Source organism: Pantherophis guttatus, chromosome 2 (assembly GCF_059756535.1).
Source record: "Pantherophis guttatus breed Tessera chromosome 2, ASM5975653v1, whole genome shotgun sequence".
NCBI lineage: Eukaryota > Metazoa > Chordata > Lepidosauria > Squamata > Colubridae > Pantherophis > Pantherophis guttatus.
The window spans coordinates 29,304,698-29,331,084 of record NC_142064.1 but is presented as its reverse complement, the minus strand read 5'-3'; the positions used below and the strand labels follow the sequence as shown (position 1 = coordinate 29,331,084).

Here is a 26,387-nt window from a genome sequence, read left to right as displayed (position 1 = left end):
CTTCATCAGATAACAATATGATGCAGAATATTGGTCTCTCTCCCTCTCCCCACTCTCCCCAGGTTGTTACAAGGATTTAAGATGGCATATTATGGAAAGGAAGACATTTACCTCAAACTCTTCATTATTATTTTGTGCCCTCTTCTTCTCTTGGGAGTTATCTAATTACTTAACTTCCACATAAGATATATGCAGGGGGAAAAATATGATGGCTTCACATATTGTTTTGTACCAAATGTATTTTTTTTTAATCAGTGATAAAAAAAAAAGTCTTGAAAAAGAAATTGTCCATAAACAGCCAAGAAATGTTTCATCCGAAAGCAATTCTGACCTGACAGGTATTCACAGTGATGATGGATTAGACTAAATGAAAAATCCCAGAGGCATGGCCCCCTCCAAGCCACACAGATATAGATTTAGGGAAAGGCTGCTTTCAGTCTGAGAAAATTGGCAAAAACTTCCCTGATGATCTGATTTTCTTCCTTGAATACCGTAACTGCGTTCAGATATGAAATCTGCCCTCCTGAATATAAGAAGGAGATCAAAATATAAATAAATTGTTCACAGATTATGTCCATGCTTTCTACTCAAAAGATTTTGTCTTTGGGTATAGAAGGCAGATTTTCTAGGCAAGAGTGGCAATAAGGTGATTCAGGAAAAGAAAGATGTCAGCGTTCCAAGTCATGCACTCATAGAAAGTAGAACTCCGAAATAGGTAGATTCCTCAAAGAACAAATTTATTGGATACATCATATTGGCACAACTGGTGAAAACCAACTCTGAAAGTTCCCGTGGTTTTCACCTAATTAAAAGAGAAAGTTTTTCCCCTTCCCCAAGTCATGAGTCACATGGTCCAATTGAGGTGCTGGACAGTTGCTTGGTTACTTCGCTCCTCCTCTCCCAGCCACCTGTTGGAATGACCTTGGTTCCCACAGGAAAACCTTTTGTTTTGGTTGCAAAACCCCAGCTAACTATTTCCCTCCCCCTCCCATCTATTGGCAACCCTGAAGCCTCAAAGATGGCCCCAGCCAGGTTCGCTGCAGGGTTGACAAAAGATATGTGAGGAGCAAGCTTGAAGCCCAAACTGTGAGATTGTTTTCCAATGATCTGAAAATGAAAATGTTCTGAATGCTCAACTGAAAGACCAGACATCTGAGTCTTAATCTTTTTTATGGTAAAGCTCTGGACTATCTAATTTCTAGCAACAGCAATAGCACTTAGATTTATATACCGCTTCATAGTGCTTTTACAGCCCTCTCTAAGTGGTTTACAGAGTCAGCATAATATTGCCCTCAACAATCTGGGTCCTCATTTTACTCACCTCAGAAGGATGGAAGGCTGAGTCAACCTTGAGCCGGTCAGATTTGATCTGCTGAACTGCAGTTTGCAGTCAGCTGAAGTACCCTGCAGTACTGCACTCTAACCATTGCGCCACCTCGGCTCTTTCTATGTAGACCATTTGTTGTTAGTTGCGAAATCATGTCCGACCCATCACAACCCCATGGACAACGTTCCTCCAGGCCTTCCTGTCCTCTACCATCCCCCGAAGTCCATTTAAGCTCACACCGACTGCTTCAGTGACTCCATCCAGCCATCTCATTCTCTGTCATCCCCTTCTTCTTTTGTCCTCAATCGTTCCCAGCATTAGGCTCTTCTCCAGTGAGTCCTTCCTTCTCATTAGGTGGCCAAAGTATTTGAGTTTCATCTTCAGGATCTGGCCTTCTAAAGAGCAGGCAGGGTTGATCTTGTCTAGGACTGACCGGTTTGATCATCTTGCAGTCCAAGGGACTCGCAGGAGTCTTCTCTGGCACCATAGTTCAGAGGCCTCAATTCTTTGGTTCTCAGCCTTCCTTATGGTCCAACTTTCATAGCCATACTTTGCAACTGGGAAAACCATAGCCTTGACTATACACTTTTTTTGTTGACAGGGTGATGTCTCTGCTTTTTAGTATGTTGTCTAGATTTGCCATAGCTTTCCTCCCCAGGAGCAAGTGTCTTTTAATTTCTTGGCTGCACTCCCCATGTGTAGTCTCCATTTGCGGTGATCTTGGAGCCCAAGAAAATAAAATCTGTCATTACCTCTATTTCTTCCCCATCAAGCCAGGAATTGAGAGGGCCAGATTCATTATCTTAGTTTTCTTAATGTTGAGTTTCAAGCCAACTTTTGCACTCTCCTCCTTCACCCGCATCAAGAGCTCTTTAGTTCCTCTTCACTTTCTGCCATTGGAGTGGTATCATTTGCATATCTGAGGCTGTTGATATTTCTCCTGGAAATCTTAATTCTAACTTGTGATCCATCTAGTCCCGCCTTTCTCATGATGTGCTATACATATAAGTTAAATAGGCAGGGCAACAGTATACAGCCTTGCTGAACTCCTTTCTCAATTTTGAACCAATCAGTGGTTCTATGTCCAGTTCTCACTGTTGCTTCTTGACCCGCATATAGGTTTCTCAAGAGGCAAATAAGATGGTCTGGTACTCCCATCTCTTTAAAAACTTGCCACAATTTGTTGTGATGCACACAATTAAAGGCTTTAGCATAGTCAATGAAGCAGAAGTAGATGTTTTTCTGGAACTCCCTAGCTTTCTCCCTAACTTTCTCCTGTTAGTACTTTATTTTGGAGAGTTGTGTGAAAAGCAAAAAATCAGGAGAACTCTGGTGGTACCTTTTCCAACCAATAAATTTTATTAAAAGGCATATGCTGCAGCTCAGAGAAACTAATCCCTTTTAATAAAAATTGTTAGCCAGAAAAGAAGCTGCTAGATTCCTCCTGATGTATTATCTTGGCATTTAACATGTTATCACCTATACTTTACAGTCAGGACCATAATCTTGTGTAGTAAATCAATCAATACTCTTCTTGATTTAAAATGAACCAAAGAAATTATTGAGATAGCTGCTGTTACTAAGGCTAGAAACACCTTGGTGATGATACCAGGCGTCTGGAATTCTACATAAAAGAATATCTACTGTCTGTTCTCATTCTTCAGGAGAACAACAGATAGTTCTTACTAAGACAGCCCTTCACTTTTGATTTGAGGATATCATAGATCTGGAGTCTGATATTATAATCCAAGGACTGTATTGTTTTCAGCTACTTATTGCACTTACATTTTAGTATTGTCAATCAAAGGTATTGCTCTAGGTTCTTAGTAATATATTGCAACATGTTCAGGATCTATTCAAGTCAGCAGAATGAAGTTGTGCTTTACTGATTGCTATCATATATAATTATTGTTGTACTTGGATAAATTGTGAAAGAGCTGTGATTGTTGGTTGTTGTTCTTTAAATATTCTATAAATACTAATGCCATAATACACAGGCTTTATTCTGATGGATCTAAGGCAATGTACACTATAGACATTAACTGATAGTTGCCCTTCTAGACCAATTTATGCTCTATAGAGCCAGACTGTAGTTCTGTAGCAGACAAAAAATCTCTACAGAGAATCATTAAAACTGCCCAGAATATCATTGGGCTCTAGCTACCAGCCCTGGACGACATCTTTGAATCTCACTGCATAACATTCTCAGAGACTCTTCCCATCCTGCTTACAATCTTTTTGGACTGTTGCCTTCTGGCAGAAGATACAGAACAATTAAAACTGGAACCACACGTTTTCTGAATAGTTTTTTATCCCAGAGCTATAATTGCACTCAACAATGAACTAAAGGGCCACCATCAGTGAGCTGATGGACAGCATTACTTAGTCTGTTGTGTGGATGTTTGGATGGTTTAGGGGTAGGGAATTTGTAGTGGGTGGGAGTGTGTTTGGGGATTGTTATGTGTGTTGGACCTGGTCTTTGGGTGTTAAGTGAATTTCGTTGAATGGGTATACTGGTGTATATAGTACAGTGACAATAAAGTTATTATTACTGTAATTTAGAAAAAAAAATCTGAACACTGAAATATTTAATTTCATTCATCTATATTGAATTCAATTCAACCTTTATTGTCAAAGCACAACACGTGTTCAATGAGATTGGCTGAGCCTTCCTTCGTGCACCCTCCAACATAAATACGTATCAATAACTCACAGTGAAAGAAAGAAACTCCCTAACCCAATAAACGAATCCCTAACCTCCTATATAATGAATGCAACCACTTTTTATGTTTCTTTTGTGGGAATCACACTGTCGTTTTTCACTGTACACTTATTAACTTTTCTTTCAGGCATGACAGTTATTAATCATTCTGTATGTTCATCAATTTACTCTATTTGAAAATTGTTCATCACAAGTGTATCTCTGTGAAAGGATCAGAACTAGAAATGGGCACTAGATTTTGCAGAGAAGCCACTTGAATAAATATATTAATCATTAATTGTGATGTTTATACTGTTTTCTGTTTCACTTTTATCTCTAAATAAAAGAAAAAGAATCCTGGTGGTAATCCTGCAATAATCATTGCAGGATTCCTACATTGCAGTAATCCTACTGCAATGCTCTCTACATGGGGCTCCCGTTGAGGAGCACCCGGAGGCTCCAGCTGGTCCAGAATGCGGCCGCGTGGGTGGTTATGTGACCCCCCTCCTGCGCGAGCTGCACTGGCTCCCGGTGGTCTTCTGGGTGCGCTTCAAGGTTTTGGTTATCACCTTTAGAGCGCTCCATGGCTTAGGACCAGGGTATTTACGAGACCGCCTTCCGCCACCAGTAGCCTCTCACCAACCAGTATGCTCCCATAGAGAGGGGCTCCTCAGGGTGCCGTCGGCCAAACAATGTCGACTGGCGGCCCCCAGGGGGAGAGCTTTCTCTGTGGAGGCACCCGCCATCTGGAACGAGCTCCCCCCGGAGATATGGAGGATCCCGGACCTGCACGCTTTTTGCCGTGCCATCAAAACATTTCTTTTTCAGCAGGCTGGCCTGGCCTAACCTCTCTTTTAAACTTTTAAATTTTAAAAAAAATTTAAATTTTAAATTTATCTTAAGAATTTGGGGTGTTTTAAATTTCGTTTTCCGGGCCAAATTATTTAATTGTATTTTAATGCTTTTTAACATTTGTATTATATGTATTTTATCTGGCTGTTCACCGCCCTGAGTAGTAGGGAGTAGGGTGGTATACAAATTCAATTAATAATAATAATAATAATAATAATAATAATAATAATAATAATAATAATCCAATGGTTAAAATGCAGTACTGCCAGCTAACTCTGGAGTTAGCCTGGAGTTCGATCCTGATGGGCTCAAGGTTGACTCAGCCTTCCATCCTTCTGAGGTCAGTGAAATGAGGACCTGGATTGTTGGGGGCAATATATTGACATTGACATTGTAAACTGCTCAAAGAGTGCTGTAAAGCAGGGGTCTCCAACCTTGGCAACTTTACGACTTGTGGACTTTAATTCTCAGTCAGCGCATGCTCTACTGTAACTCTAAGTGTTAAGTGCTATCTTTAAATAAAAACAAAAATGGCTCTGTGAGACTTCTGTAGTCCTTCAGAAATCTGCAAGTTCAATTTGATACAGAAAGTTGTGGGAGTTCATATGTTTTTGGTAAAGGCATTTTTTCCCCCAGATTATCCCTGATGCAAACTTGGAAATGCTAATTAAAAATGTGCTAGACGTTGCTGCAAATTATAAAATCCTCCGAGTCCCCTACTAAGAAATCATGCCTTTTTTCCCCAGTTGTTAATTAGGGAACATTTTCTGAAATCATTCTTGATTACTATCACATGCTCAATTCAACCTTATTTAAATCAGTAAGGAAAGCGGGAATCTGAAACTGTATAGAAATGATTTATTATGAAATGCCCACTCAAGGTTGTCAGTGCTTATAATATTGATTGGTTTGCAAACTGAATATTGGAAACTAGAGTTTCCTAAGAAAAACTGTCTGTTAGTGTAACCCTAATCCTTTCCCTCAACGACTGAAAATATCTCACATCACTAAGAGGGGGAAAAGGTGTCCAAAATGGTGTGTATTGTGTATGTGTGCATGCATGCCTTAGATATGAAGACCATGGTGGGTTTCAAATTTTTTTACTACTGGTTCTGTGGGTGTGGCTTGGTGGGCATGGCAGGGGAAGGATACTGTAAAATCCCCATTCCCTCCCCACTCCAGGGGAAGGATACTGTAAAATCTCCATTCCCTCCCCACTCCAGGGGAAGGTTACTACAAAATCCCCATTTCCTCCTGATCAGCTGGCACTCGGGAGGCAGAGAATAGGTGGAGGTGGGGCCAGTCAGAGGTGGTATTTACCGGTTCTCTGAACTACTCAAAATTTCCGCTACCGGTTCTCCAGAACTTGTCAGAATCTGCTGAAATCCACCTCTGATGAAGACCCAGCAAGTCACAATCTCCCAAAATGAGTGCATGTAAATGGCCAGGTGGGACATGCACTCATGTCATTTTTCATATATTTGATTTTAATCTTCCATCTAGAAATGGAACTTCATAACTTCCTTTTAATCAGAGATTTATATTTAACATACAGTCATGCACTGATATCTTTCCTTATGATGCAGTCAAAGTTTATGTGATCTCTTTCAATAAAGCATTCTGACTGCAGAAAATTACAAAACTACATTTTTTTTTTTACTTGAGTTCCAGGACAGCCTTTATAGCCAGAAATGTAAAATAAAGCACTCTTTCGTAGCTTGTAATCATAGTTACTGCACCATGACAGTTTAATATGAAAAATTTCCCAGAGGCTGCTAAAGTATTTCAAAATGGAGTCATGTTTGACCTAGCAATGAAACGACCTAGTCTATACTAATCAGACTATAAAGCTTTCCCCAGATATGATTTTATTGGAATTGTGGGAAACCCCCCACCCCCACCCCCAGAAGAATGAAATATTTTGAGGAATATTTAAAAAGGCAGATTATATTTCTCTAAAGAAGAAACATGTTTTTTAAAGACAGAAAGCAGCCCCCAAGTCTTTCTTAATAACCCCAGGAGGACTGGGCCAGCTTATCTACAAGACAAAAGATCTTCAACTCCAGGGTGATTGGATTAAGACATGAACCTCCAGGACATAATAGGATTATCTAGCAGAAGAGCTCATTACATTGCACATCTCCTAAGGATATTGCATCATCCAGCACACTTCAACCAAACTTGGCTCAAACAAAAATGACCCCTCATGGCCCCATTGGAGTTTGACAACAGCCAATAGAATACATGTTCTTGCACAAGAACAGGAAGTTCAAGTGCAAAGCCCAAGAGAAGGTAGAAAAACCAGTCACTCTCAGCCTCATGTGGTCAGCTGCCCAGAACCACCCATATGCTTCTGCTTCATCAATAAATGGACCCTCTTTCCAATCAGCCTCCAGCCTCCATTTTGTTTCCAGTGCCTTTCTCCCAGATTGGAACTGAACCAGATGGATATTTCTTCCAACAGAATGGAAAAATACTCAGTTCTAAATTCTCTGGAATACTACAAGTTTACCATTATGTTCCCTATACCGTAACTGAGAATATCACAATATTCTTTACAGGTAGTCCTCAGCTTATATTTATTTTATTTATTTATTTAATAAAATTTATATGCCACTCTATCTCCAAGGACTCAGGGCAGCTCACAACAATAAAACAACCAGTTAAAAATATAAAATACATAAATGTACATATATAATTTATATTAAAACCCCCAAAATCTAAAAACCCTCTCAGTCCAGGCTGTTTGGCGCAGTGGTCCCCAACCTTTCCAGCTTTGCAGACCAGCGAGGGGGCAGAGTAATGATTCTCTGAGCGGCAGGTGCGCACGTTCGCTTGCATGCGCAGCTTCATTTGCATGAGCGGCTGGCACTTGTGCACGTGCATGAAGCTTCCATTTGCACACCTGCTGTTCACACAATTAGAGCTTCATGCATGTGCAGAGTGCCCGTCACTCGCACAAATGGAGCTGTATGCGTTCACCCAACACTTTGCACAGCCTGGTTCTGAATGGGCTATGACCCAGGAACAGGCTGCGGCCCAGAGATTGGGGACTCATGGTTTAGTGAATGTTTGAACTTACAACAGTACTGAAAAAATGATTCACAACTGTTTCTCTCACTTAATGACCATTACAGTATCCCCAAGTTCATGTGTTCAAAATTTGGGCAATTGGCAACTAGCATGAATCTGGGGTACCTTACTGCCACTAAATGTACCATATTTACCGGAGTATAAGACACACCTTTCCCCCCCCTAAAAAGGGGTGAAAATTTAGGTGCGTCGTATACACCGAATGTAGCCCCGCCCACCCACTGGCCCCCACCCTTTGGCCTCTGCCTTGCAGCAGTTACCTCCTTTCAAGCAAACAGCAAGAAAAAACAGTTCCTTTCAGCTTCAGCACAGCCTAATTAGCACAAGTTGATTGGATCAGCCTCCCGATTCTCAGCTGATTTGCTCTCAGCTGTTTTGCGCAGGGCTCTGCTGCTTGCTGCAAAGAGGTAAATTGCTGGAGCAGATTTTGTTTTTTCCTTGTGCTAATCAAGCTAAGCTGAAAACGAAAACGAAAGTAAGGCAGGCTGTTTGCTGTTTGCTGCAATGAGGCAAAATTGCTCAGAGGCAGAGGCAGAGGGAGATTTCTTTTTTTTCTTATCCTCCCCAAAAAAGGTAGGTGCATTTTATACTCCAGTGCATCTTACACTCCAAAAAATACAGTACTTTAGAAACAGGGGCTGAACAAGGTCTATCTACACACTTTAGCCAGAAATGAGAATTGGTTTGTGATGCATTGGTACCCGATGTAAATAATAAGTTGCTTCTTTATCTGAACTGAAAAAGTATACTATCTAAAAAGGAAGAGTTAAAACAAAAGCCAAGCTTTATTTTAGGAAATATTTACTCAGGATCTTTAGCAGGCAGTTCTTCACTATAGGAAAAATCTGAAATGTTTGCTTTGGGAATTAATTTGCCCAGCTAGAGTAGATTTTGCCATTCAGGTTCACTCTCTCCTCCAAAAGAGTTAAGTACGAACATATCTTCAGTCTGCTCATGAGGAAGAAAAAGAGTTAAAGATGGTATGTGTATATTGATGCGTGTCTGTATGTATACTTAGTTTTTATGTTCTCTGTAAGATGGTGTTGCTTAAAAATTACAAAGCAGTCAGTCATGAATTTTCAAACAAATTCGTAGGGGTTCAGGTTTTTCGTCTCGATAAAGACTGTAGGGAAATAAATGAAGAACTGTACCGTTTTTTTCTAGAATGTAATGCCTCCTTTTCTTTCTTAATTCTGATTTTGAAAAGGGATATCTCCATTCTTTTCCTGCTTTTATTTTAAAATACAGTTCAGAAAATACCATATTGAAATCAGCCTGGTGATTGGATATTCTACATCTAGCAAACTTGGTACACCTAGTGTTCTGTATTAAGATGCAACATACAGTGGAATAAATTAATAATGCTATTGTTCCCACAAGCTTTACATTCTGAAATGTGCTGGCTACAGCAGGATATTTTCTTGTGGAAGGAAAGTACCTTTTTCTCCATATGTGAACCCATACATAATTTTTAATTGATCATTTAGTTGTGAACTAAGGTATAACTAATTGATCATTTAATTGTAAACTAATTGTGAACTAAGCATACTCTGGAGGTCTACTTCATTTTATAATAGAAAAATGCATCGTTAAGAAGAGAGGAAAGGATGAAAAATATTCCTAATAATTCTACACAACCTCAATAACATCTACTTCAGCTTGTGATTTATATTCGGATTGATTGCAGCTCTACAGTAAGGATCTCCATGGTGACCAAGGAACCATTTTAAATATTTTGATTTTGAAAGACAGTCCTGAGAATGTACTTCACTGAGAAATCACTGAATGTGCATCACATGCTTGTTCTTTGTTGTTCTTTTATTTTGCATACTACATTAAATTACCTTTATTAATGAGCAGTGATTATGTTGGGTTTCTTGTTATGTGCACCCACCTCCTCATGATGACAACAATTTAACTTGAAGAAGCAATATTTCTTTATATGAATTCTGGGGACTGAAGTCCACACATCTTATAGTTTCTGAGGGTGAGAGTTAGAGAACAGATACAAATAGTACTTAGGACCACTGTTGGAAATAATACTTGCCCGATGGTTCTTGACTTAAACACAATTGAGGCTGGAATTTCCATTTTAAGTTATTTGGTTGCAGGTCAAGATACCCAATTTTAGAACAATTTTTTTTAATGTTTTATTTGTAGTTTTCCTTTAACACCATACATATTTTGTGGACAGTGTATTGACTGGGTCAGTGTCCTTTTTACACAATGCTAACAGTGATACAATCTTCCAACTTCAACAATACCATTCTCTCTTTATAATTCTTTAACACTTTTTTCCTAAATTCATGTAAACATCAATAACATTTCTTTATACCATATATTTATTATCCCCTACTGAATCACTAATATTTGATATTTTTTTAAAAAAAATTACTCATTATTCCACCATAATTCCACTATCCCAAATGTCTAGAAATACTAATAAGGCCAATTATTATTTGATCAGTCCCGGGATTATATCTCAAAGTTCCCACAATTCCTGATTCTTAAAAATTTTAATTTTCAATACATTTTTTACACACTGTTAATAATGATAATACAATTAGGTCACCTAATCCTAAACGTCCACCTCCTAACCTTAATTTGCTTTGATTATAATAAATTATATTATTTGTCAGTATATATACTACTATTTTCCTTATTTGTGTTTTCTACTTTTTTTTATTTTTTGTATACAATCACCCGATTAATATATTTTATTTCTTTTCATCATCTCTTAATCTTTTTGAAGTTCCATCATTTACTGACTTTTGGTTCACCCTTTTATTTCTCTCTTTTGGAATCTTGTAACTCTTTCTAACATTTTTAAATCCACTGAATATTCCCTTCGGCTTGCCCCTTATCTCCTTTTGCTGCATCATTTGAGCCCCCATCCATAAACCTTTCTTTTTTTTGAAGAGATTCCCCCCCCCACATTCTACTATAAATTCTTATCTATTGGATTCCTACTTATTAATCATTTCTCTTCATTATCTTTATCTTCTTGCATCTGATTTTGATTTGTCACTTCCACCACTTCTTCTGGTTTCTCATCTATCTTCTGGATATTATGTTCATTCCCCCCCCCCACATTTGTTGAGGATCTTCTACACTCACTTCTTTATCTTTAGACAGTCCCCTTAACTCCTTATTGTTCTTTATTGTTTCATGAATACTTTTGATCATCAATAACATTTCTTCATAGGCCTCTATTATCCCCTGTTGAGACATTTTGTAATAATTTGATATAAAAATTACTCAATATACCTCTAAGGTTCCAATGTCCCGATATTTAAAAACTCCAACAAAGCCAATTGTTAATAAAATTGAATCAATCCCAAAATTATACTTCCAAATCCCCTAAATTTATAGTCCTTAAAGTTCTTTAGTCTTTAGACTTTTTAATTTTCTTTAGTCTTTCCAGTTATTCGCCTTCCCAATTGTCCAAATTTTAAAGTTCTTATTTAGCTTTTCTTCTTTTCACTTTTCTTCTATCACCTTTCTTCTTTTGCCTCATAGGATGTTCTGTCAAATAACAATAATAATCCAAATCCAAATTAGTCCAGCAAGTTTCCTCAAGGCTTTCAAATCCACCATCCAATAAACAGTTTCAATGCAGTTTAATTATTTGCAATTTAATTTGTCTTAAAAATCTTCAAAAAAGACTCACTAATTGTTTCCAAACATCCAAAGCACCTTCTAGAACAGAATCAAGGTCAAGCACCTTCCAGGTGTTGTTTATTTTCTCTTCCTTTATGTGTATTAAACAAATCTCACTTTCACTGAAATTTCTCACATAATGCTGTAATGTTCTTCTTCTTCCAGTAGATGGTTCTTCTGCTCCAAATTCCAACATTAAACAGTGTGCCAAAAAACAGCTGACTGTCAAATAAATCCAGGGGGTTTAAAAATAAAAATAAGAAAGACAGTTTCTCTCAATAATCACCTTTCAGATTGTTTTAGCTCTTTTCCAGGCTTTCTATATTATAGCTTCCATTGAGCATTTCTTTCACCTCTTAGTTTTTAGTCTTTAGCCTTCTCTAAGTGTCTGAACACCACTTTCTTAACTCTTGGAGATTATTTTTAAAATTCTTTTACTTGAGTTAGGTCTTTAAAATAAAAGTTAGAAGTTATCTCACCCAGTTTCAATGCTCTGTCCACGCACTACTCCAGCACAAATCTTATGGTCCGGGTTGTCACAGCTTGTGACTTGCCAAAAATGGCCGTTGTCCCTGCTGTTGTTCAGGAGAGTTTTCTTCAGACCTAACGAGGAAATTGCAAATTCCTTGTGGTCAACGAAGTGCCTCTACTTTCTTCACCATGCCTCCAAGGTGGCTTTGACCCTGTAAGGTCTCCCAACGGCAGTTGCCGGCTGGTTTTTGTGTAGCTTTGCTATTTTCCAGCCGTTCTTGCCGTGGCGTCAACCGGAAGTCCCAACTTTACAACAATTTTTATGGTGGTCATTAAAAGAAATCACATGATTAAGTGAATGGATCCTCCCCAATGGAATTTCTTTCCAGAAGTTGGGAAAAAAGGAAAAAAGCCATGATCATGTGTCTGGAGAATAGTGCAACCGGTTGTAAAGGTGAGCCAGTTGCCAAGTGCCCAAATTACAATTGCGTGACTCCGGAGGTGGTGTGATGATTGTACGTATGAGTACACATTGTAAGTGGCTTCTGCCAAGACTGTCATAACTTTGAACCATTATTAAATAAATGGTCACAAGTTGAGGACTAACTATACAGACTTTTCCTGAATATGAGCTGTTGCTCGTATTCAGAAAATACTGTAGGCTAGAAAGCCATAATGCAAAGATTCACATTAGTGATGTTACATGGATAGACAGACAAGTATTTACAAAGGAATTGGCATGGATATAAAAAATTCTCATAATGCTTTCCCATGAAGATTCATATGGAAATAATTACTTCAGAAATTTAAATTTCATTATATTTTTTTGCAACACTGAATACCACAATTACAATTTAATAGCACTCAAAATGCAAAATAACAAAACCAAACCAGCAACCTAAAATCTTATCTTTTTGCTTTAATTGGGTAGAACAGTTGATAAAGACTATCAGACTTTATTTAATGGTCAATTAGCTGCAGTAGAAGCTCTTTTAGACCTTGCAATACGCCTAGAATGAATCATGAAAGTTAATGTGGGACTGGTTTTTAACCTCTTTAGTTGCTCAACAAAACCGAGCTCCATCTGTCTATTTCTCTGTCAGATGGGTGGTGGTGGGGGGGGGGGACATAACTGTTTTCAGTACATAATGTTCTATTTTGAGACAGGAAACATCCACCTGCATTTTCTGTGTGCCTGTTTGAATATATGTGCTCTTGAAATTAGTAACAGATAACTCCAGGTTAGCATGACTATGGCTTGAGGTGCCTTCATATCTATTTAAACATCACCAGGGGTGGGCTGCTGGGGGTTCGCAGGGGTTCAGGAGAACCTCTAGCTAAGATTCTGTGCAGTTTGGAGAACCTCCAAATCCCAATCCTGGCTGGCCCTGCCCACCATGTGCCTCCCCTCCCAGGAGTCCCCACATGGCCCGTTTTGGATGCAGGTAAGTGCAGGGTGCTTGGGGAGGCTCAGGGAGGGTGAAAAATGGGCCTACCAGAAGTTTGGAAGGCTGGAAACAGGCGTGTTTTCAGCCTCCAGAGGGCCTTCAGAGCTGGGGGAGGCTGTTTTTGCCCTCTCAGAGGCTCTAGGAAAGCCTCCGGAGCCCGGGGAGAGCAAAAATGGCCTTCCAAGCAGTGGTGCAGGAGGGCGACTAGGCCATGCCCACAATGGCCACGCCCACCCAGCAACTGGGCAGAGAACCCCTTGCTAAAATTTTTGAAGCCCAACCCTGCATATCACAGATATTTCATAAAGTTCAGGGGTGTCAAACTCCCAACCCGTGGGCTGCATGTGTCACGCGCTGGCCAGGCCCATGCCTGGTTTAGCAAAGGAGAAAAAAGTCATAATACAGTACATGATAACTTGAGTTTGATACCCCTGATAAAGATGGTAAAATATGCTGCTGATTTGGGCTTGGGACAAATGCAAAACCATTTCAAATCAACAGATATTAATTCTAATTATGTTTGAGAAAAGAAAACCCAATATAATCACCACAAGGCCCATACATTAAATTTCAATAAATTAAAGAAAGTTTTCAAATTTATACTTGTCAAATAATCCATGAAAAACTTTGAGTTGTTAGTTGATGCCTTGAAAAAAAAAAATGAAAATCAAGCCAAGTTAAGACAATAAGAGCGGTTGACCTATTTTTTAAAATCTATGATAAAAAAATATGGCTTGCATTAATATTCAGTAGTTGAGTTCATCCTTTATGTTTACTCATGGTTCAATGAACAATTTGCCGTTTCGTAGTTCACATATTAAGCCAAGAACATGGTTTAAAAACCATGCTTCGATTTACAAGTCATGCTAAAATATGATTTGATTAACAATGCTTTACTGAATAAATATTTTTCAGTTGGCACATGGCTATTATGCAACATGTTAAGCAGGGGTGAAATCCAGCATCCATGGAAATTTTGAGTAGTTTGGAGAACTGACAAATACCACCTCTGGCTGGCCCCAGAGTGGGATGGGAATGGAGATTTTGCAATATCCTTCTCCTAGGAGTGTGGAGGGAATGGAGATTTTGCAGTATCCTTCCTCTGAAGTGGGTTGAGAATGGAGATTTTGCAGTATCCTTCCCCTGCCATGCCCACCAAGCCACGCCCACCAAGCCACACCAAGCCATACCACGCCACGCCAACAGAACCGGTAGTAAAAAAATTTGAATTCCACCACTGATGTTAATCCAAAATGAAACAAATCACATTAGGGTTTAATGTATGGACATAGATCATTTTTAAAAAAGGGAAACTCTATGGACCATTCTATTTTTGCTAATATCACTATATCTTTAGCCTTTCTGGGGAACATTATATAGATTATGGTTGATATATAGAAATAGAGCATCCTAGAGAAAGCAGATTACCTGGACCCATTTTAGTCAGGATTCAGACCTAGCCTAAGATGGAGAGGCAGCATTGATCATATTTATGGATGTCATTAGTAGGATGAAAGAACTGTACCCCTCCTGATGATGTTGGACCTTCCTAACAGTCTTCAAAATCATCAACCATGGTATCCCTCTGGACCATCTGTAGAGTTGATGGTTGGCGACATTACTTTGTAACGGTTCCTTTTATTCTTAATAGGCAGTTCCAAGCTTGAGTACATGTGAAAGCAACCCAACCCCAGGAGACCTTTGGTGTGCACAGAAGGGATTCCAGGCTGACCACCTCCAAAGGGTCATGTAAGATTGTCCCCAACTGACGTCACGTCACGTCTGGATTACTGTAATGCTCTCTACATGGGGCTCCCCTTGAAGAGCACTCGGAGGCTCCAACTGGTCCAGAATGCGGCCATGCGGGTGATTATGGAGGCAACACGGTGCACCCATGTAACACCTCTTCTGCGCGAGCTTCACTGGTTCCCGGTGGTCTTCCGGATGCGATTCAAGGTGTTGACTCCATGGCTTAGGACCTGGGTATATACGAGATCACCTTCTGCCACCGATAGCTTCCCACCGGGCAATATGCTCCCACAGAGGGACTCCTCAGGGTGCCGTCAGCCAAACAATGTCGACTGGCAACACCCAGGGAGAGAGCCTTCTCTGTGGGGGCACCTGCCCTCTGGAATGAACTGCCCCTGGAGATCCGCATGATCCCCGACTCTTTTGTTCCAACAGGCCAGGCTGGCTTAGAAAATGAATTTTAATTGGGTGTATGTTATGTTTTTAACATAAGGGCCAAATTTTTATATATTTTAAATTGTTTTTAAGTTTTTGGGTTTATGTTTGTTTTAATATGGCTGTACACCGCCCTGAGTTCTTCGGGAGAAGGGAAGTATAAAAGTTTAATAAATAATAAATAAATAATAAATTAATATAATAATAATAATAATAATAATAATAAATTAATATAATAATAATAATAATAATAATAATAATAATAATAATAATAATAATAATAATAATAATAATAATAATAGTAAACAACGGATTGAACGCACAGATTGAAAATAGCACGGATTGAAGATAAGCAGCAAGAAAAAATCACAAAGTACCGGGACTTGCAAATTGAAGTTGAGCAACTGTGGAAAAAGAAATCGTGTGTTGTCCCGATTGTAATTGGAGCCCTTGGAGCAATACCCAAAGGGCTACCCCGCTATTTAGAAATTCTAAGTTTGCCAGACTTGAACATTTTGACTCTACAAAAAAACCACCTTACTCGGAACAGCTTACATCCTCCGATGATACCTTAACAGTTCTTAGGTCCTTGGTTAGGACTCGAGCTGCTGAGCTATTAACCAGCCTCAAAGGCTGTGAATCTCACTAAAGATTAACTACTACTACTACTACTACTACTACTACTACTAATAATAATAATAATAATAATAATAATAATAATAATAACTGTAATCCTGGAAAATCTTTAGCAAGTGGTGCAAAAAAGGCTGCAGGCTGGTCACTATTGGCGCGCCCAGCAGAAAATCCTGCACTAGTGGAAGCCATCCACTATTAGTAAAGCCATCCAATTTGATCAGCACAAAGCACTCCACAGCCTGGTCCTTTGCCTTTACAGTTAGAAGCAAAGGGACTGCATTTTTTTTCCTCAGACAGCAGCTTTCAATTTATTAATGACTGGAAATCTCTTATGCGTCTTTGCTGAAAAAAGAAAGCAATGAAGTTGGATTTATGAGTTTAATGATTAGCAAAGGTAAATTATAGTGGAGGGGGGGATTATGTTGTAGCCTTAGAGAAAGAGGGTAAAATGTAAATGTACTTGTAATTGCTGTTAAGAAGACCGAAAGCTACTTCTTTATAATTTTTTCTTTTCTTTTCTCTGCCTGTTTCTTTGCCCTTTTTTCTTTTACTTACTGATTATTTTTTCTTTCCTTATTTTTCTCTTTCAAAATGTGTACTATTTTTATTCTTTAATAAAAATTAAATATATGTTTAAAAAAAGAAAACAGCTTTCAGAGAAGGCTTCACTCAACATATAACTGAAAAGAATCATTCTTTCCAAATTTGCATGTGGGATCACATACGTGTCCTGACTGAGTGTTGGCTGAGCACACAGCCATTCCCTGACATAAGCAATGTCTGTTTGATGATCATCACTAGTTGCATTTTTAAAACATACAGGCAATAATAGAAGACCTCCATCCATTGGGCATTTTTAGTGTGTGGTTTAGAATTGTAAACAGAACTGCTAAGTCTTGTGCCTATCAGTCAGTGCAGATACATTGGTTCATTTACTGACCCAAGCATAGAAATCAAGCTTTTATGCTGTGATGCACAACAGCTTGATAAACACAATAGTAGTATACAACATGTTCACAGCTTCACAGGTATATGTTAGCTGTGGATTAAAACATATAATCAGTCCATGATAAGATAATATGGTTGGTAAATGTCTACCTAATCGGGGTGGGTGGGTGTTGTTTTTTTAAATTATGAGTCTGGGAAAAATGACAAGAAGGTTAGAAACCAAAGCAAGTAAGAGAGAGCTTCCAGAGTAAAAACAGAATCAGTCTTGCCAACCATCATTTGTTTCTCTGAGTATTATAATGCTTACTTTGCATGCTAAATACCAGTGTAAGTTCTCTTAAAACCAGTTTTTGGCTTGCTAAACTCCTTTTGCCCACTGATCTCACTTTCAACCTTCCGAAAACAATCTAGACACTCTTGAGTTCTTTCATTCAAAAATTATTTTACAATTATTTTACATAAAGTCTGATAGCCAGTTGTGAAGCTGATTGTTTGCCTCTACAGTATTCTTTTTTTTTCTTTTTTCAGAATTCACCCTTAGAAACACTACAGTATTTCAATTTTTTCTTTTCAAAATGTCTGTATGGCTATCCAGAAAAACAGAATCCTACATGAGTATAGGAATTGCTTTCTCACAAGCTGGAAACTGTACAGGGAGCTTTTTCAAGCATCTTCCCTGCCTGCTTGTGACCATCTCATATGCAACTTCCTGAAAAGGCGGGTCAGATGTGCCGGGTCACCAAGTTAATAAGCAACAGCATCAATTTTGTCAAGATAATACAGAACACAGGCAAATGTACGCAGTGTAGAGCAGCATGTAAAGAGTTAACAGCTGCCCATGTCATCTACGCCAGAACTAATTCAATAATGTACATGAGAGCAGCATGAAATGGCTCTTGGCATTCATTTATTTCATGTTTGAATTTGGTTAAAGCAATTAGTGAAAATAAATCAAATCCAGCAGTTCCAATTATATGATGCTTGCAGACGTTGTATATAGAACTCAGCAGCATGGAAGTTTGAAGCTTAAAATGTACTTGAGACAATGCTAAAAAAACATGTGGGTTTCCCTCCCCCCTCCCCCAGCACTTTTTCATATCTACTAAAAGAGGAAGGGGTGAAAAATCACATTGCTCTAATTTGAGCTAACAGTTACAAACCAAGATAGAATATGTCACAAATGGTGTTTTAATTGCAATAACATAGGCCTCTTTTTGGAAAGTAAAGAGAATGAGAAACTAAGTAGAAAGTAACAGAACAGTAAGAATGAAGCTTAGGTATAATTTGGATGCAGAACGAAGAACTTTAAAAGATACAACCTTAGCCTATATCATACAGCCTAGATACACTTTTTTTTACTACTGGTAGCCAAACCATCGTTTGGGGCAGGGTGAAATCCAGCAGGTTCTGTCAAGTTCTGGAGAACCGGTAGCGGAAATTTTGAGCAGTTTGGACAACCGGCAAATACCACCTCTGGCTGGCCCCAGAGTGTGGTGGGAATGGAAATTTTACAATATCCTTCCCCTGCCACGCCCACCAAGCCACATCACGCCCACCAAGCCATACCATGCCCACCAAGCCACGGCCACAGAACCGGTAGTAAAAAAATTTGGATTTCACCACTGGTTTGGGAGTAGAAAGGCAAAAACTGTATGTTGATTTTAAAGGCACATATTGCTTGACTTTGAAACCAATATGCTATTTTTGCTTTTACTTTTTGTTTTGCTTTGTTTTACTTTATATTTCACACACATTCATGACCATTCCTTCCTTTCAGGATAAACAATTCGGGCAAAGTACAGGAAAGGAGTGAGAGGTATTGAGTAGAAGAAATGAAAAGAAATGAAAGATGGGAGAAAAGAAAAAGAAATGAAACTTACCCTAGTATACATTGTGCCTCTCATACATTTTCATCCTTGCATAGATGAAAAAATATAGCAACTATACTAAAATATTTGAATCAAAACACTGAACCTGTTTTGGGAAATTGATACAACTGGTAATGACCACCCCGTTTGCTCTAAAACATTTTCTTGCTTACACAATGAAAATGTTGCACACTTTAGTACAGTACTACATGTCTTTTTTTTTTTTTAACAAAAAAAATCCTACATTTTTAAAAAGATGAGAATGGGATGGAACAAGCAGACTGGCAATTCTTGGGGGAAAAGCTTCAGGACAAGTATCTTCTTTTGAATCATCAACATATAATTCAATCCTAGGGTGCATCAAGAGAGGAATAATATCACAATTGTGTGAAGTATTAGTAACACTATATGCTGCCTTGGTGAGACCAAACCTGCAACATACGTAACATCGTAAGCATGCAGTATGATAGACTTGCAGGGCCAGTGCACCATGTTCATATTAGGGCAATATATCATAATGCAATGTTACGCACATATATGTATAGAGGATTGTGTGTTGTTAGTATGATTTATTGGGTTAGGTTTATTGGTTTCCTTCACTGTGAGTTATTGATATGTATTTATGTTGGGGGGGTGCACAAAGGGAGACTCAGCCAATCTTATTGTACATGTGTTGTGCTTTGACAATAAAGGTTGAATTGAATTCTGCATAAACTTAGTTATGCTGCATAAAGTTATGCTGCATAAACAGAGGGATAGAATCAAGATCACGTGAAATGTTAATACCACTTTATAATACCTTGGTAAGGCCACACTTGGAATATTGCATACAGTTTTGTCACCACGATGTAAAAAAGATGTTGAGACTCTAGAAAGAATGCAGAGAAGAGGAACACAGATGATTAGGGGACTGGAGACTAAAACATATGATGAATGGTTGCAGGAATTGAATATATCTAGTCTAATGAAGAGAAGGATTAAGGGTGACATGATAATAGTCTTCCAATACTTGAAAGGGTGTCATCAAAAAAGAGGGTGATAATCTATTCTCCAAAGCACTTGAGGATAAGACAAGTTGTAATGGATGGAAATTTGTCAAAGAGATCCAACCTAGAACTAAGGAGAAATTTCCTAACAGTGAGAACAATCGATCAGTGGAATAACTTGGTTTCAGAGGTTGTGGGTGTTTTTATAGAGATTTTTAAAAAGAGATTGGATAGCCATTTGTCCAGATGGGTAGATGGTCTCTTGCTTGGGTAGAGGATCATACTAGAAGACCTCCAGTGTCCCTTCTAACTCTGTTATTCTGTATTCTGTATAACTGTTGGCTCCTGCTTTCAAAAGGTCTTCAGGCAGAGACCAGGCAGACCTCTATTGGAAATACTCCAGAGCCTAGATTAGGGATGTCAAACTCAACTTCATTGAGGGCCGCATCAGGGTTGTGTTTGATCTGAGGGAGTTGGGGGGAGGGGCATGGCCAGTGGGAGCATGGCCAGCTCGACATCATTTGTGTCGGGGGCACCTGTGGTGGCCAAGTGCTAAGGCAGGACTTCCCTCAAATCTTCCCTCACTCTCATTATAATCTCCTTCCTTCCTGCCTGCCTGCCTTTCTTTTCTTCTTGTTCCTTTCCTCTTCGTTTTCCTTTCTTCTTCCTTTCTCTCTTTCCTTATTTTTCCTTCCTTGCTCTCTTCCCATCTTCCCTTCTTTTTCTTTGTCTTTCCTCTTTCCCTTCCTCCTTTCCTGTCCCTTCTTGCATGCTCAAATGTAAAAGGGGAAACATTTCTCCTTTTGTTTTTAGTTTGTTTTGCTAGCCCTCTGCCAGTGAAAACAGAGCCCATTTTTGGCAGCCCTCTGCCATAGAAAAGAGAGCTCAGGGGAGGGGGCACTTTCGCTGGCAGAAGATTGCAAGAGACCATCGTGGCTGAAAACGGGACCTGGGAGGGCTGCATGTGCCCCCACCCCGAACACTGTTTTCGCAGGCAGAGGCACCACAGGCCGGTCCTTTGCTGTTTCCAGGGTGGCACCGTGGGCCAGTTTTGGGCCGCATCCAGCCTGCGGGCCTTGAGTTTGACACTCGTGCTCTAGATTTTCTGGACCGACCTTTAGATTGGACCTTCCAAGGTTTCCTTTAAAACAATGATTCCATGCTCTTTGAATAAGATATCTCAGAAGAAAAAATAAGGATGTCTTCAAAGTGCTATGATCGTTTTCCCCAAGTTTTCCACAATCATGGTGTACGCCAGGATTGTCTATCTTGTTGCTCTGTACTGGTGAAGCATTGGATTCAATTCTATAAATAATCAATGGGAAGCAAAGATGTAAATCTTAAAATATTAATGGAACAGATTGTTCTGCGAATGATAGTTACAAAGCTGAGAGTGCACTTTTCCCAGCATTGGAAATGTTTTCTGGGATACACATGCTTTTAATAAAATTAGAAAAAATGTATCTATTAAATCAAAGGACAATATTGTCATATATACGCAAACTAAGTTTGAAACATGGAAGATGGTTTGGCAGGTAGAATGACAAGAAGGAGCTGTGTTAGAAAGTTCCTATTTTAAACCTTGCTTTTGTAACATCTCTTCTAAATGATGGTAGCCACAATGTCATCACTGGCAGGTTGACAAATAAAGCTGGATTTACAGTACCTAAACTAGACAATATCCTACAGTGCTGAGCTGAAGGTGGAATCTCTGGCCTTGAAAGATATTTGCTGTAGGTTGAAAATCATATAATAACCCAGCAGGAATAAGGCAAAGGCAAACCTCTTCTGAAAATTTTTGCCAAAAATCCTACAGGGATTAATTTAGGAACTTGCCAGGAATCAGTGGGTATCCATTTATTGGAAGATGTGTTATGGTCTCTTTCCTTTTTTTTTTTTTTTTTTTTTTTTTGATATTCTGAGTTGCTGCTGTGTATTGGTGCTCATCTGAATAATATTTTTATGACTGTTACACCAACATTATTCAGACAAATATAAATGCACTGCAGCAAATCAGAACACTAAAAAAAGAAAAGAAAATAGAAGAAATCAAAGAAATTAAATTAAAGTTGTAGTTATGGGACTTTTCAAAAGTTAAAATACAGACATGGGATTTAAAAACTATAATTTAATATATGAAGGATCTGAATTTCCCCCCCAAGAATGAAAACAATATTTTCATTATGTGATAATTTATAAGAAATACAATAAAAAAGAAGAAAAAACTTCAATTATATATAACAAACTTATGAAAATATGATGAAACCAGAATGTTTTTGAACAAAGACTTAGGCACTTTGAACTAGAAAACAAATATGAGAAATTAACATGATATATAATAACTGCAGCAAGATTACAGTACCAGATGTACAAAGTTGGAAGAACAATGAAATATCCACAGTGGAAGCCTGCATTATAAAACTGATGGAATTGATAGGAATGATGAAATTGACCAGCATGGTCAGGGGAGAAATGATATAGACCTTTTGAAAGACTGGAAAAGTCGTATGGACTTTTTGTTGAAAGAAGGAAAGACTGAATTGACTGGATTGATATGAATTTGAGGGGGGGTTAAAAGGGAGGAGGGACAAAAAGGAGGGGAGGGAAATAACAAGATCACCATCAATTGAAGGTAGCTTTACTTGGAACAGCTTACATCCTTCAATGATATATTCAACACTATCAAACATCTGCCTTATCCCACATCCTTGCGGAGGACTCGATACATGGATTAAAAATGCCAAATCCAGTCTAAACATCTGGCCAATTGTGTAATTTACCATAATAATAACAGTGTACATTAACAATGGAAATTAAAGATAAAAGAAAAACGGAACACTATTTAATTTGGGACATATGGTACAATTGGTTGGAGAGTAGATGCAAAGATTAGAATAGTAACAATGAAAGACGATCAACGGTCTAGAATTTAGAAATAAATGTAAGTATAATGATAGAATATTTATTGTAAATAATATTATGGGAGGATGTTATAAAAATGTAAAATAAAATGAATACGATACTGTATATTAGGAGACTTAATAGAATATATAATGGAAGTGGATATATACCGGTATATTGCTGTTGCAAAGTTTGAAACTGTGATGTAAAATGAAGAAAACTGGATAATAATTTTTTTTTTAAAAAGTGTACATGAAGAACTATCAATGGCTTATGAAGAAAGAGATCTTGGAGTACTGGTAAATAGTTCAATTAAGGTATTGACACAGTATAGATTCATTTATAGTATATACATTATATACTATACATCTTGAAGTGATGTCCCGGTGCCTGGAGGCGGTGCGGGTCTGGATGGGGAGGAACAGGCTCCGACTCAATCCCTCCAAGACTGAGTGGCTGTGGCTGCCGGCATCCCGATATAGTCAGCTGGTGCCATCGCTGACTATTGGGGGCGAGACATTGGCCCCCACGGAGAGGGCGCGTAACTTGGGTGTCCTCCTGGACGCACGGCTGTCTTTAGAAGAGCATTTGACGGCCGTGGCCAGGGGGCTTTCTATCAGGTTCGCCTGATACGCCAGTTGTGCCCCTTTCTGGATCGGGACTCCCTATGCACAGTCACTCATGCCCTCGTTACTTCCCGCCTCGACTACTGCAACGCTCTCTACATGGGGCTCCCCTTGAGGAGCACTCGGAGGCTCCAACTGGTGCAGAATGCGGCCGCGCGGGTACTTATGGGGGCGACATGGCACTCCCACGTGACACCTCTCCTGCGCGAGCTGCATTGGCTTCCAGTGGTCTTCCGAGTGCGCTTCAAGGTGTTGGTTCTCATCTTCAAAGTGCTCCATGGCTTAGGACCCAGTTATTTACGAGACCACCTTCTGCCTCCGATAACCTCCCACCGGCCAACACGCTCCCACAGAGAGGGTCTCCTCAGGGTGCTGTCTGTCAGGCAATGTCGGCTGGCGACCCCCCGGGGAAGAGCCTTCTCTGTGGGGGCACCCGCCCTCTGGAATGAGCTACCCCCAGGGATACGACTAATCCCGGACCTCTGGACCTTCTGCCGGGCCCTGAAGACTTTTTTATTTCAGCAAGCTGGGCTGGGTTAAAAAATTTTAATTGGGTGAATTTTATGGGTAACGGGGTTTTAAATTGGAGAAGCCTAAGATAATTTAATTTTGTTTTAATGTATTTTAATATTTGTATTGTGTGTTTTTAATTCTGGCTGTTCACCGCCCCGAGTCCTTCGGGAGAGGGGGCGGTATAAAAATTTAATAAATAAATAAATAAATAAAATAAATAAATATATATAGTATATGCATTAGTATATACATTATATACAGTATAGATTCAAGAAAAAAAGGTGAACAGCATGTTAGACATAAAAGAAATGGGACTGAAACTAGAGATGGTAATATCATGATGCCTTCTATAAATCAATGGCATAAGTGTATCTGGTTTTTGCGCATTGTGAGCCCAATGGTTAAATGACATCATGACATCAGCATGACATCTCAAAAAGAATATAAGAGCACTAGAAAAGTCAGGGGAAGCAATTAAGTTGGTCAAAGGGTTGGAGAGCATCCCTATGTGGAAACATAACATTTAGAGTTTTTTTTTAATCTAGAAAGGAGGTGAATTAGATGGGACATGATGAAGGTATACAAAATTGAGTATGGTGTAGACTTAGTTTGGTCTAGTGGTTAAGGCATCCGGCTAGAAAGCCAGAGATTGTTAAGTTCAAGTCCTGCCTTAGCCATGAAAGCTAGTGGGTGACCTTAGGCCATTCATTCTCTCCTAGCCCAACTCACTTCACAGGGTTGTTGCCGTGGTAAAAACAGGAGGAGGAAGATGTATTGGATCTGTTCACCACCTTGAGTTATTTGTAAAAATAATAAACAAGGGATACAAACAAAGAAACAAAATGGACAAGGAAAAGCTATTTCCCTCTTCCCAAAGAACTAGAACTCAGTGAAACAGAATCTTGGGAGAATCAGGACAAAAGGATTTTTTTCAATGTTAAACGCACAATTAAACTTTTGAATTTGCTACTACAAGATGTGGTGCTGGCTACCTGCTTCCCTGGTTTAAAAAAAAAAGGGTGGCACCAATTCATGAAAGTCATGGGGATCAGGGTCTATTAGCCTTGATGTCACTGCGACTACTCTGAAGATCATTTGCTGGAAAACTAGTGGGCTTCCCATGAAGGCATTTGAATTGGTCACTAATGAGGGGTGGAAACTTTTAAAGTTTTGCAGTTGGCATGAGGCACAGCTTAATCCAGAATAAATCATTCTCAAAATCAGATTTGTGGTAATAAAGAATTATTACCTTTAGCCAAAGCAAATTGCTGCTCTTCTTATAACAACAACAGTCAAAATGTGGTTGTCAGGTCAACTATCCTTTATTGCCAATGTATTCCTAAATATATTTTACTTACCAGTCTTGTACAGCATTGAAAGATTCTTCATTGGTGATGTCATACATTAAAATGAAGCCCATAGCGCCCCGATAGTAGGCTGTAGTAATTGTCCTATATCTCTCTTGACCTGCTGTATCCTAAAACCATGAAATATCAATAGTTAATGTCTAATAATAAGCAGTGAAATTCAGCACTTTGAATTATATCAGCCCCATACCGTTGGCATTTCAACATATCATTTTCAATAAAAATAACATTTCGGGAGATCAAAACCTCTGTTTGATAGTGTTATATGTATGGTATATCTAGGCAAAACTGGAACTAAATTACTTCAGATGATGGATCTGAAAATAAATCACAGTTGTAGCAATGGAAGCTAACAATGGAAATCATTGTTAGATTCCATTGCTACAACTGTGATTTATTTTCATCTGATAAATAAATGGTGAGTCTCAACATGAAATGATAAGCCCAAAAATGCTCAAATGCACATTAGACAATAAGCCATCTTTATGTGTCAGCATATTTGATGTTGACTGCATTTTGGGGCAAATTACAAATTATATTAGAGCCATGGCAAAGATATTTGTTTCTCCATTGCAAAGTCCCCTGGAAGGCAGATTTCATCACAGAAATATTAAGAGGAGAATGTATGTAATAGCTTTCCCTTGAGAGTAGTTTTCTCCCTCATTAAAGCTGCTTTTATTCTTCTGGTAGGCCTGGTAGGTGATGGTTAAGTATAAATGAAAAATCATATGGGAAGAATAACTTTAGTTATTCAACTTGTGGCATTTATTCTGCTCCAGGTTTATACAGGTAGTCCGCAATGATGA

At 38.8% G+C, this 26,387-nt stretch overlaps 1 protein-coding gene across 3 annotated transcripts in view; it reads right to left on the bottom strand.

Moving 5' to 3' along the window:
* Positions 1–26,387, bottom strand: part of RAB3C (RAB3C, member RAS oncogene family) — a 109,762-nt gene that overhangs the window by 36,730 nt on the left and 46,645 nt on the right. For all 3 annotated transcript variants that reach the window (XM_034440932.3, XM_034440931.3, XM_034440933.3), the window contains exon 3: positions 25,573–25,691. In XM_034440932.3, coding sequence (XP_034296823.1) covers positions 25,573–25,691 — 119 coding nt within the window. The remainder of the gene's footprint in view (positions 1–25,572; positions 25,692–26,387) is intronic.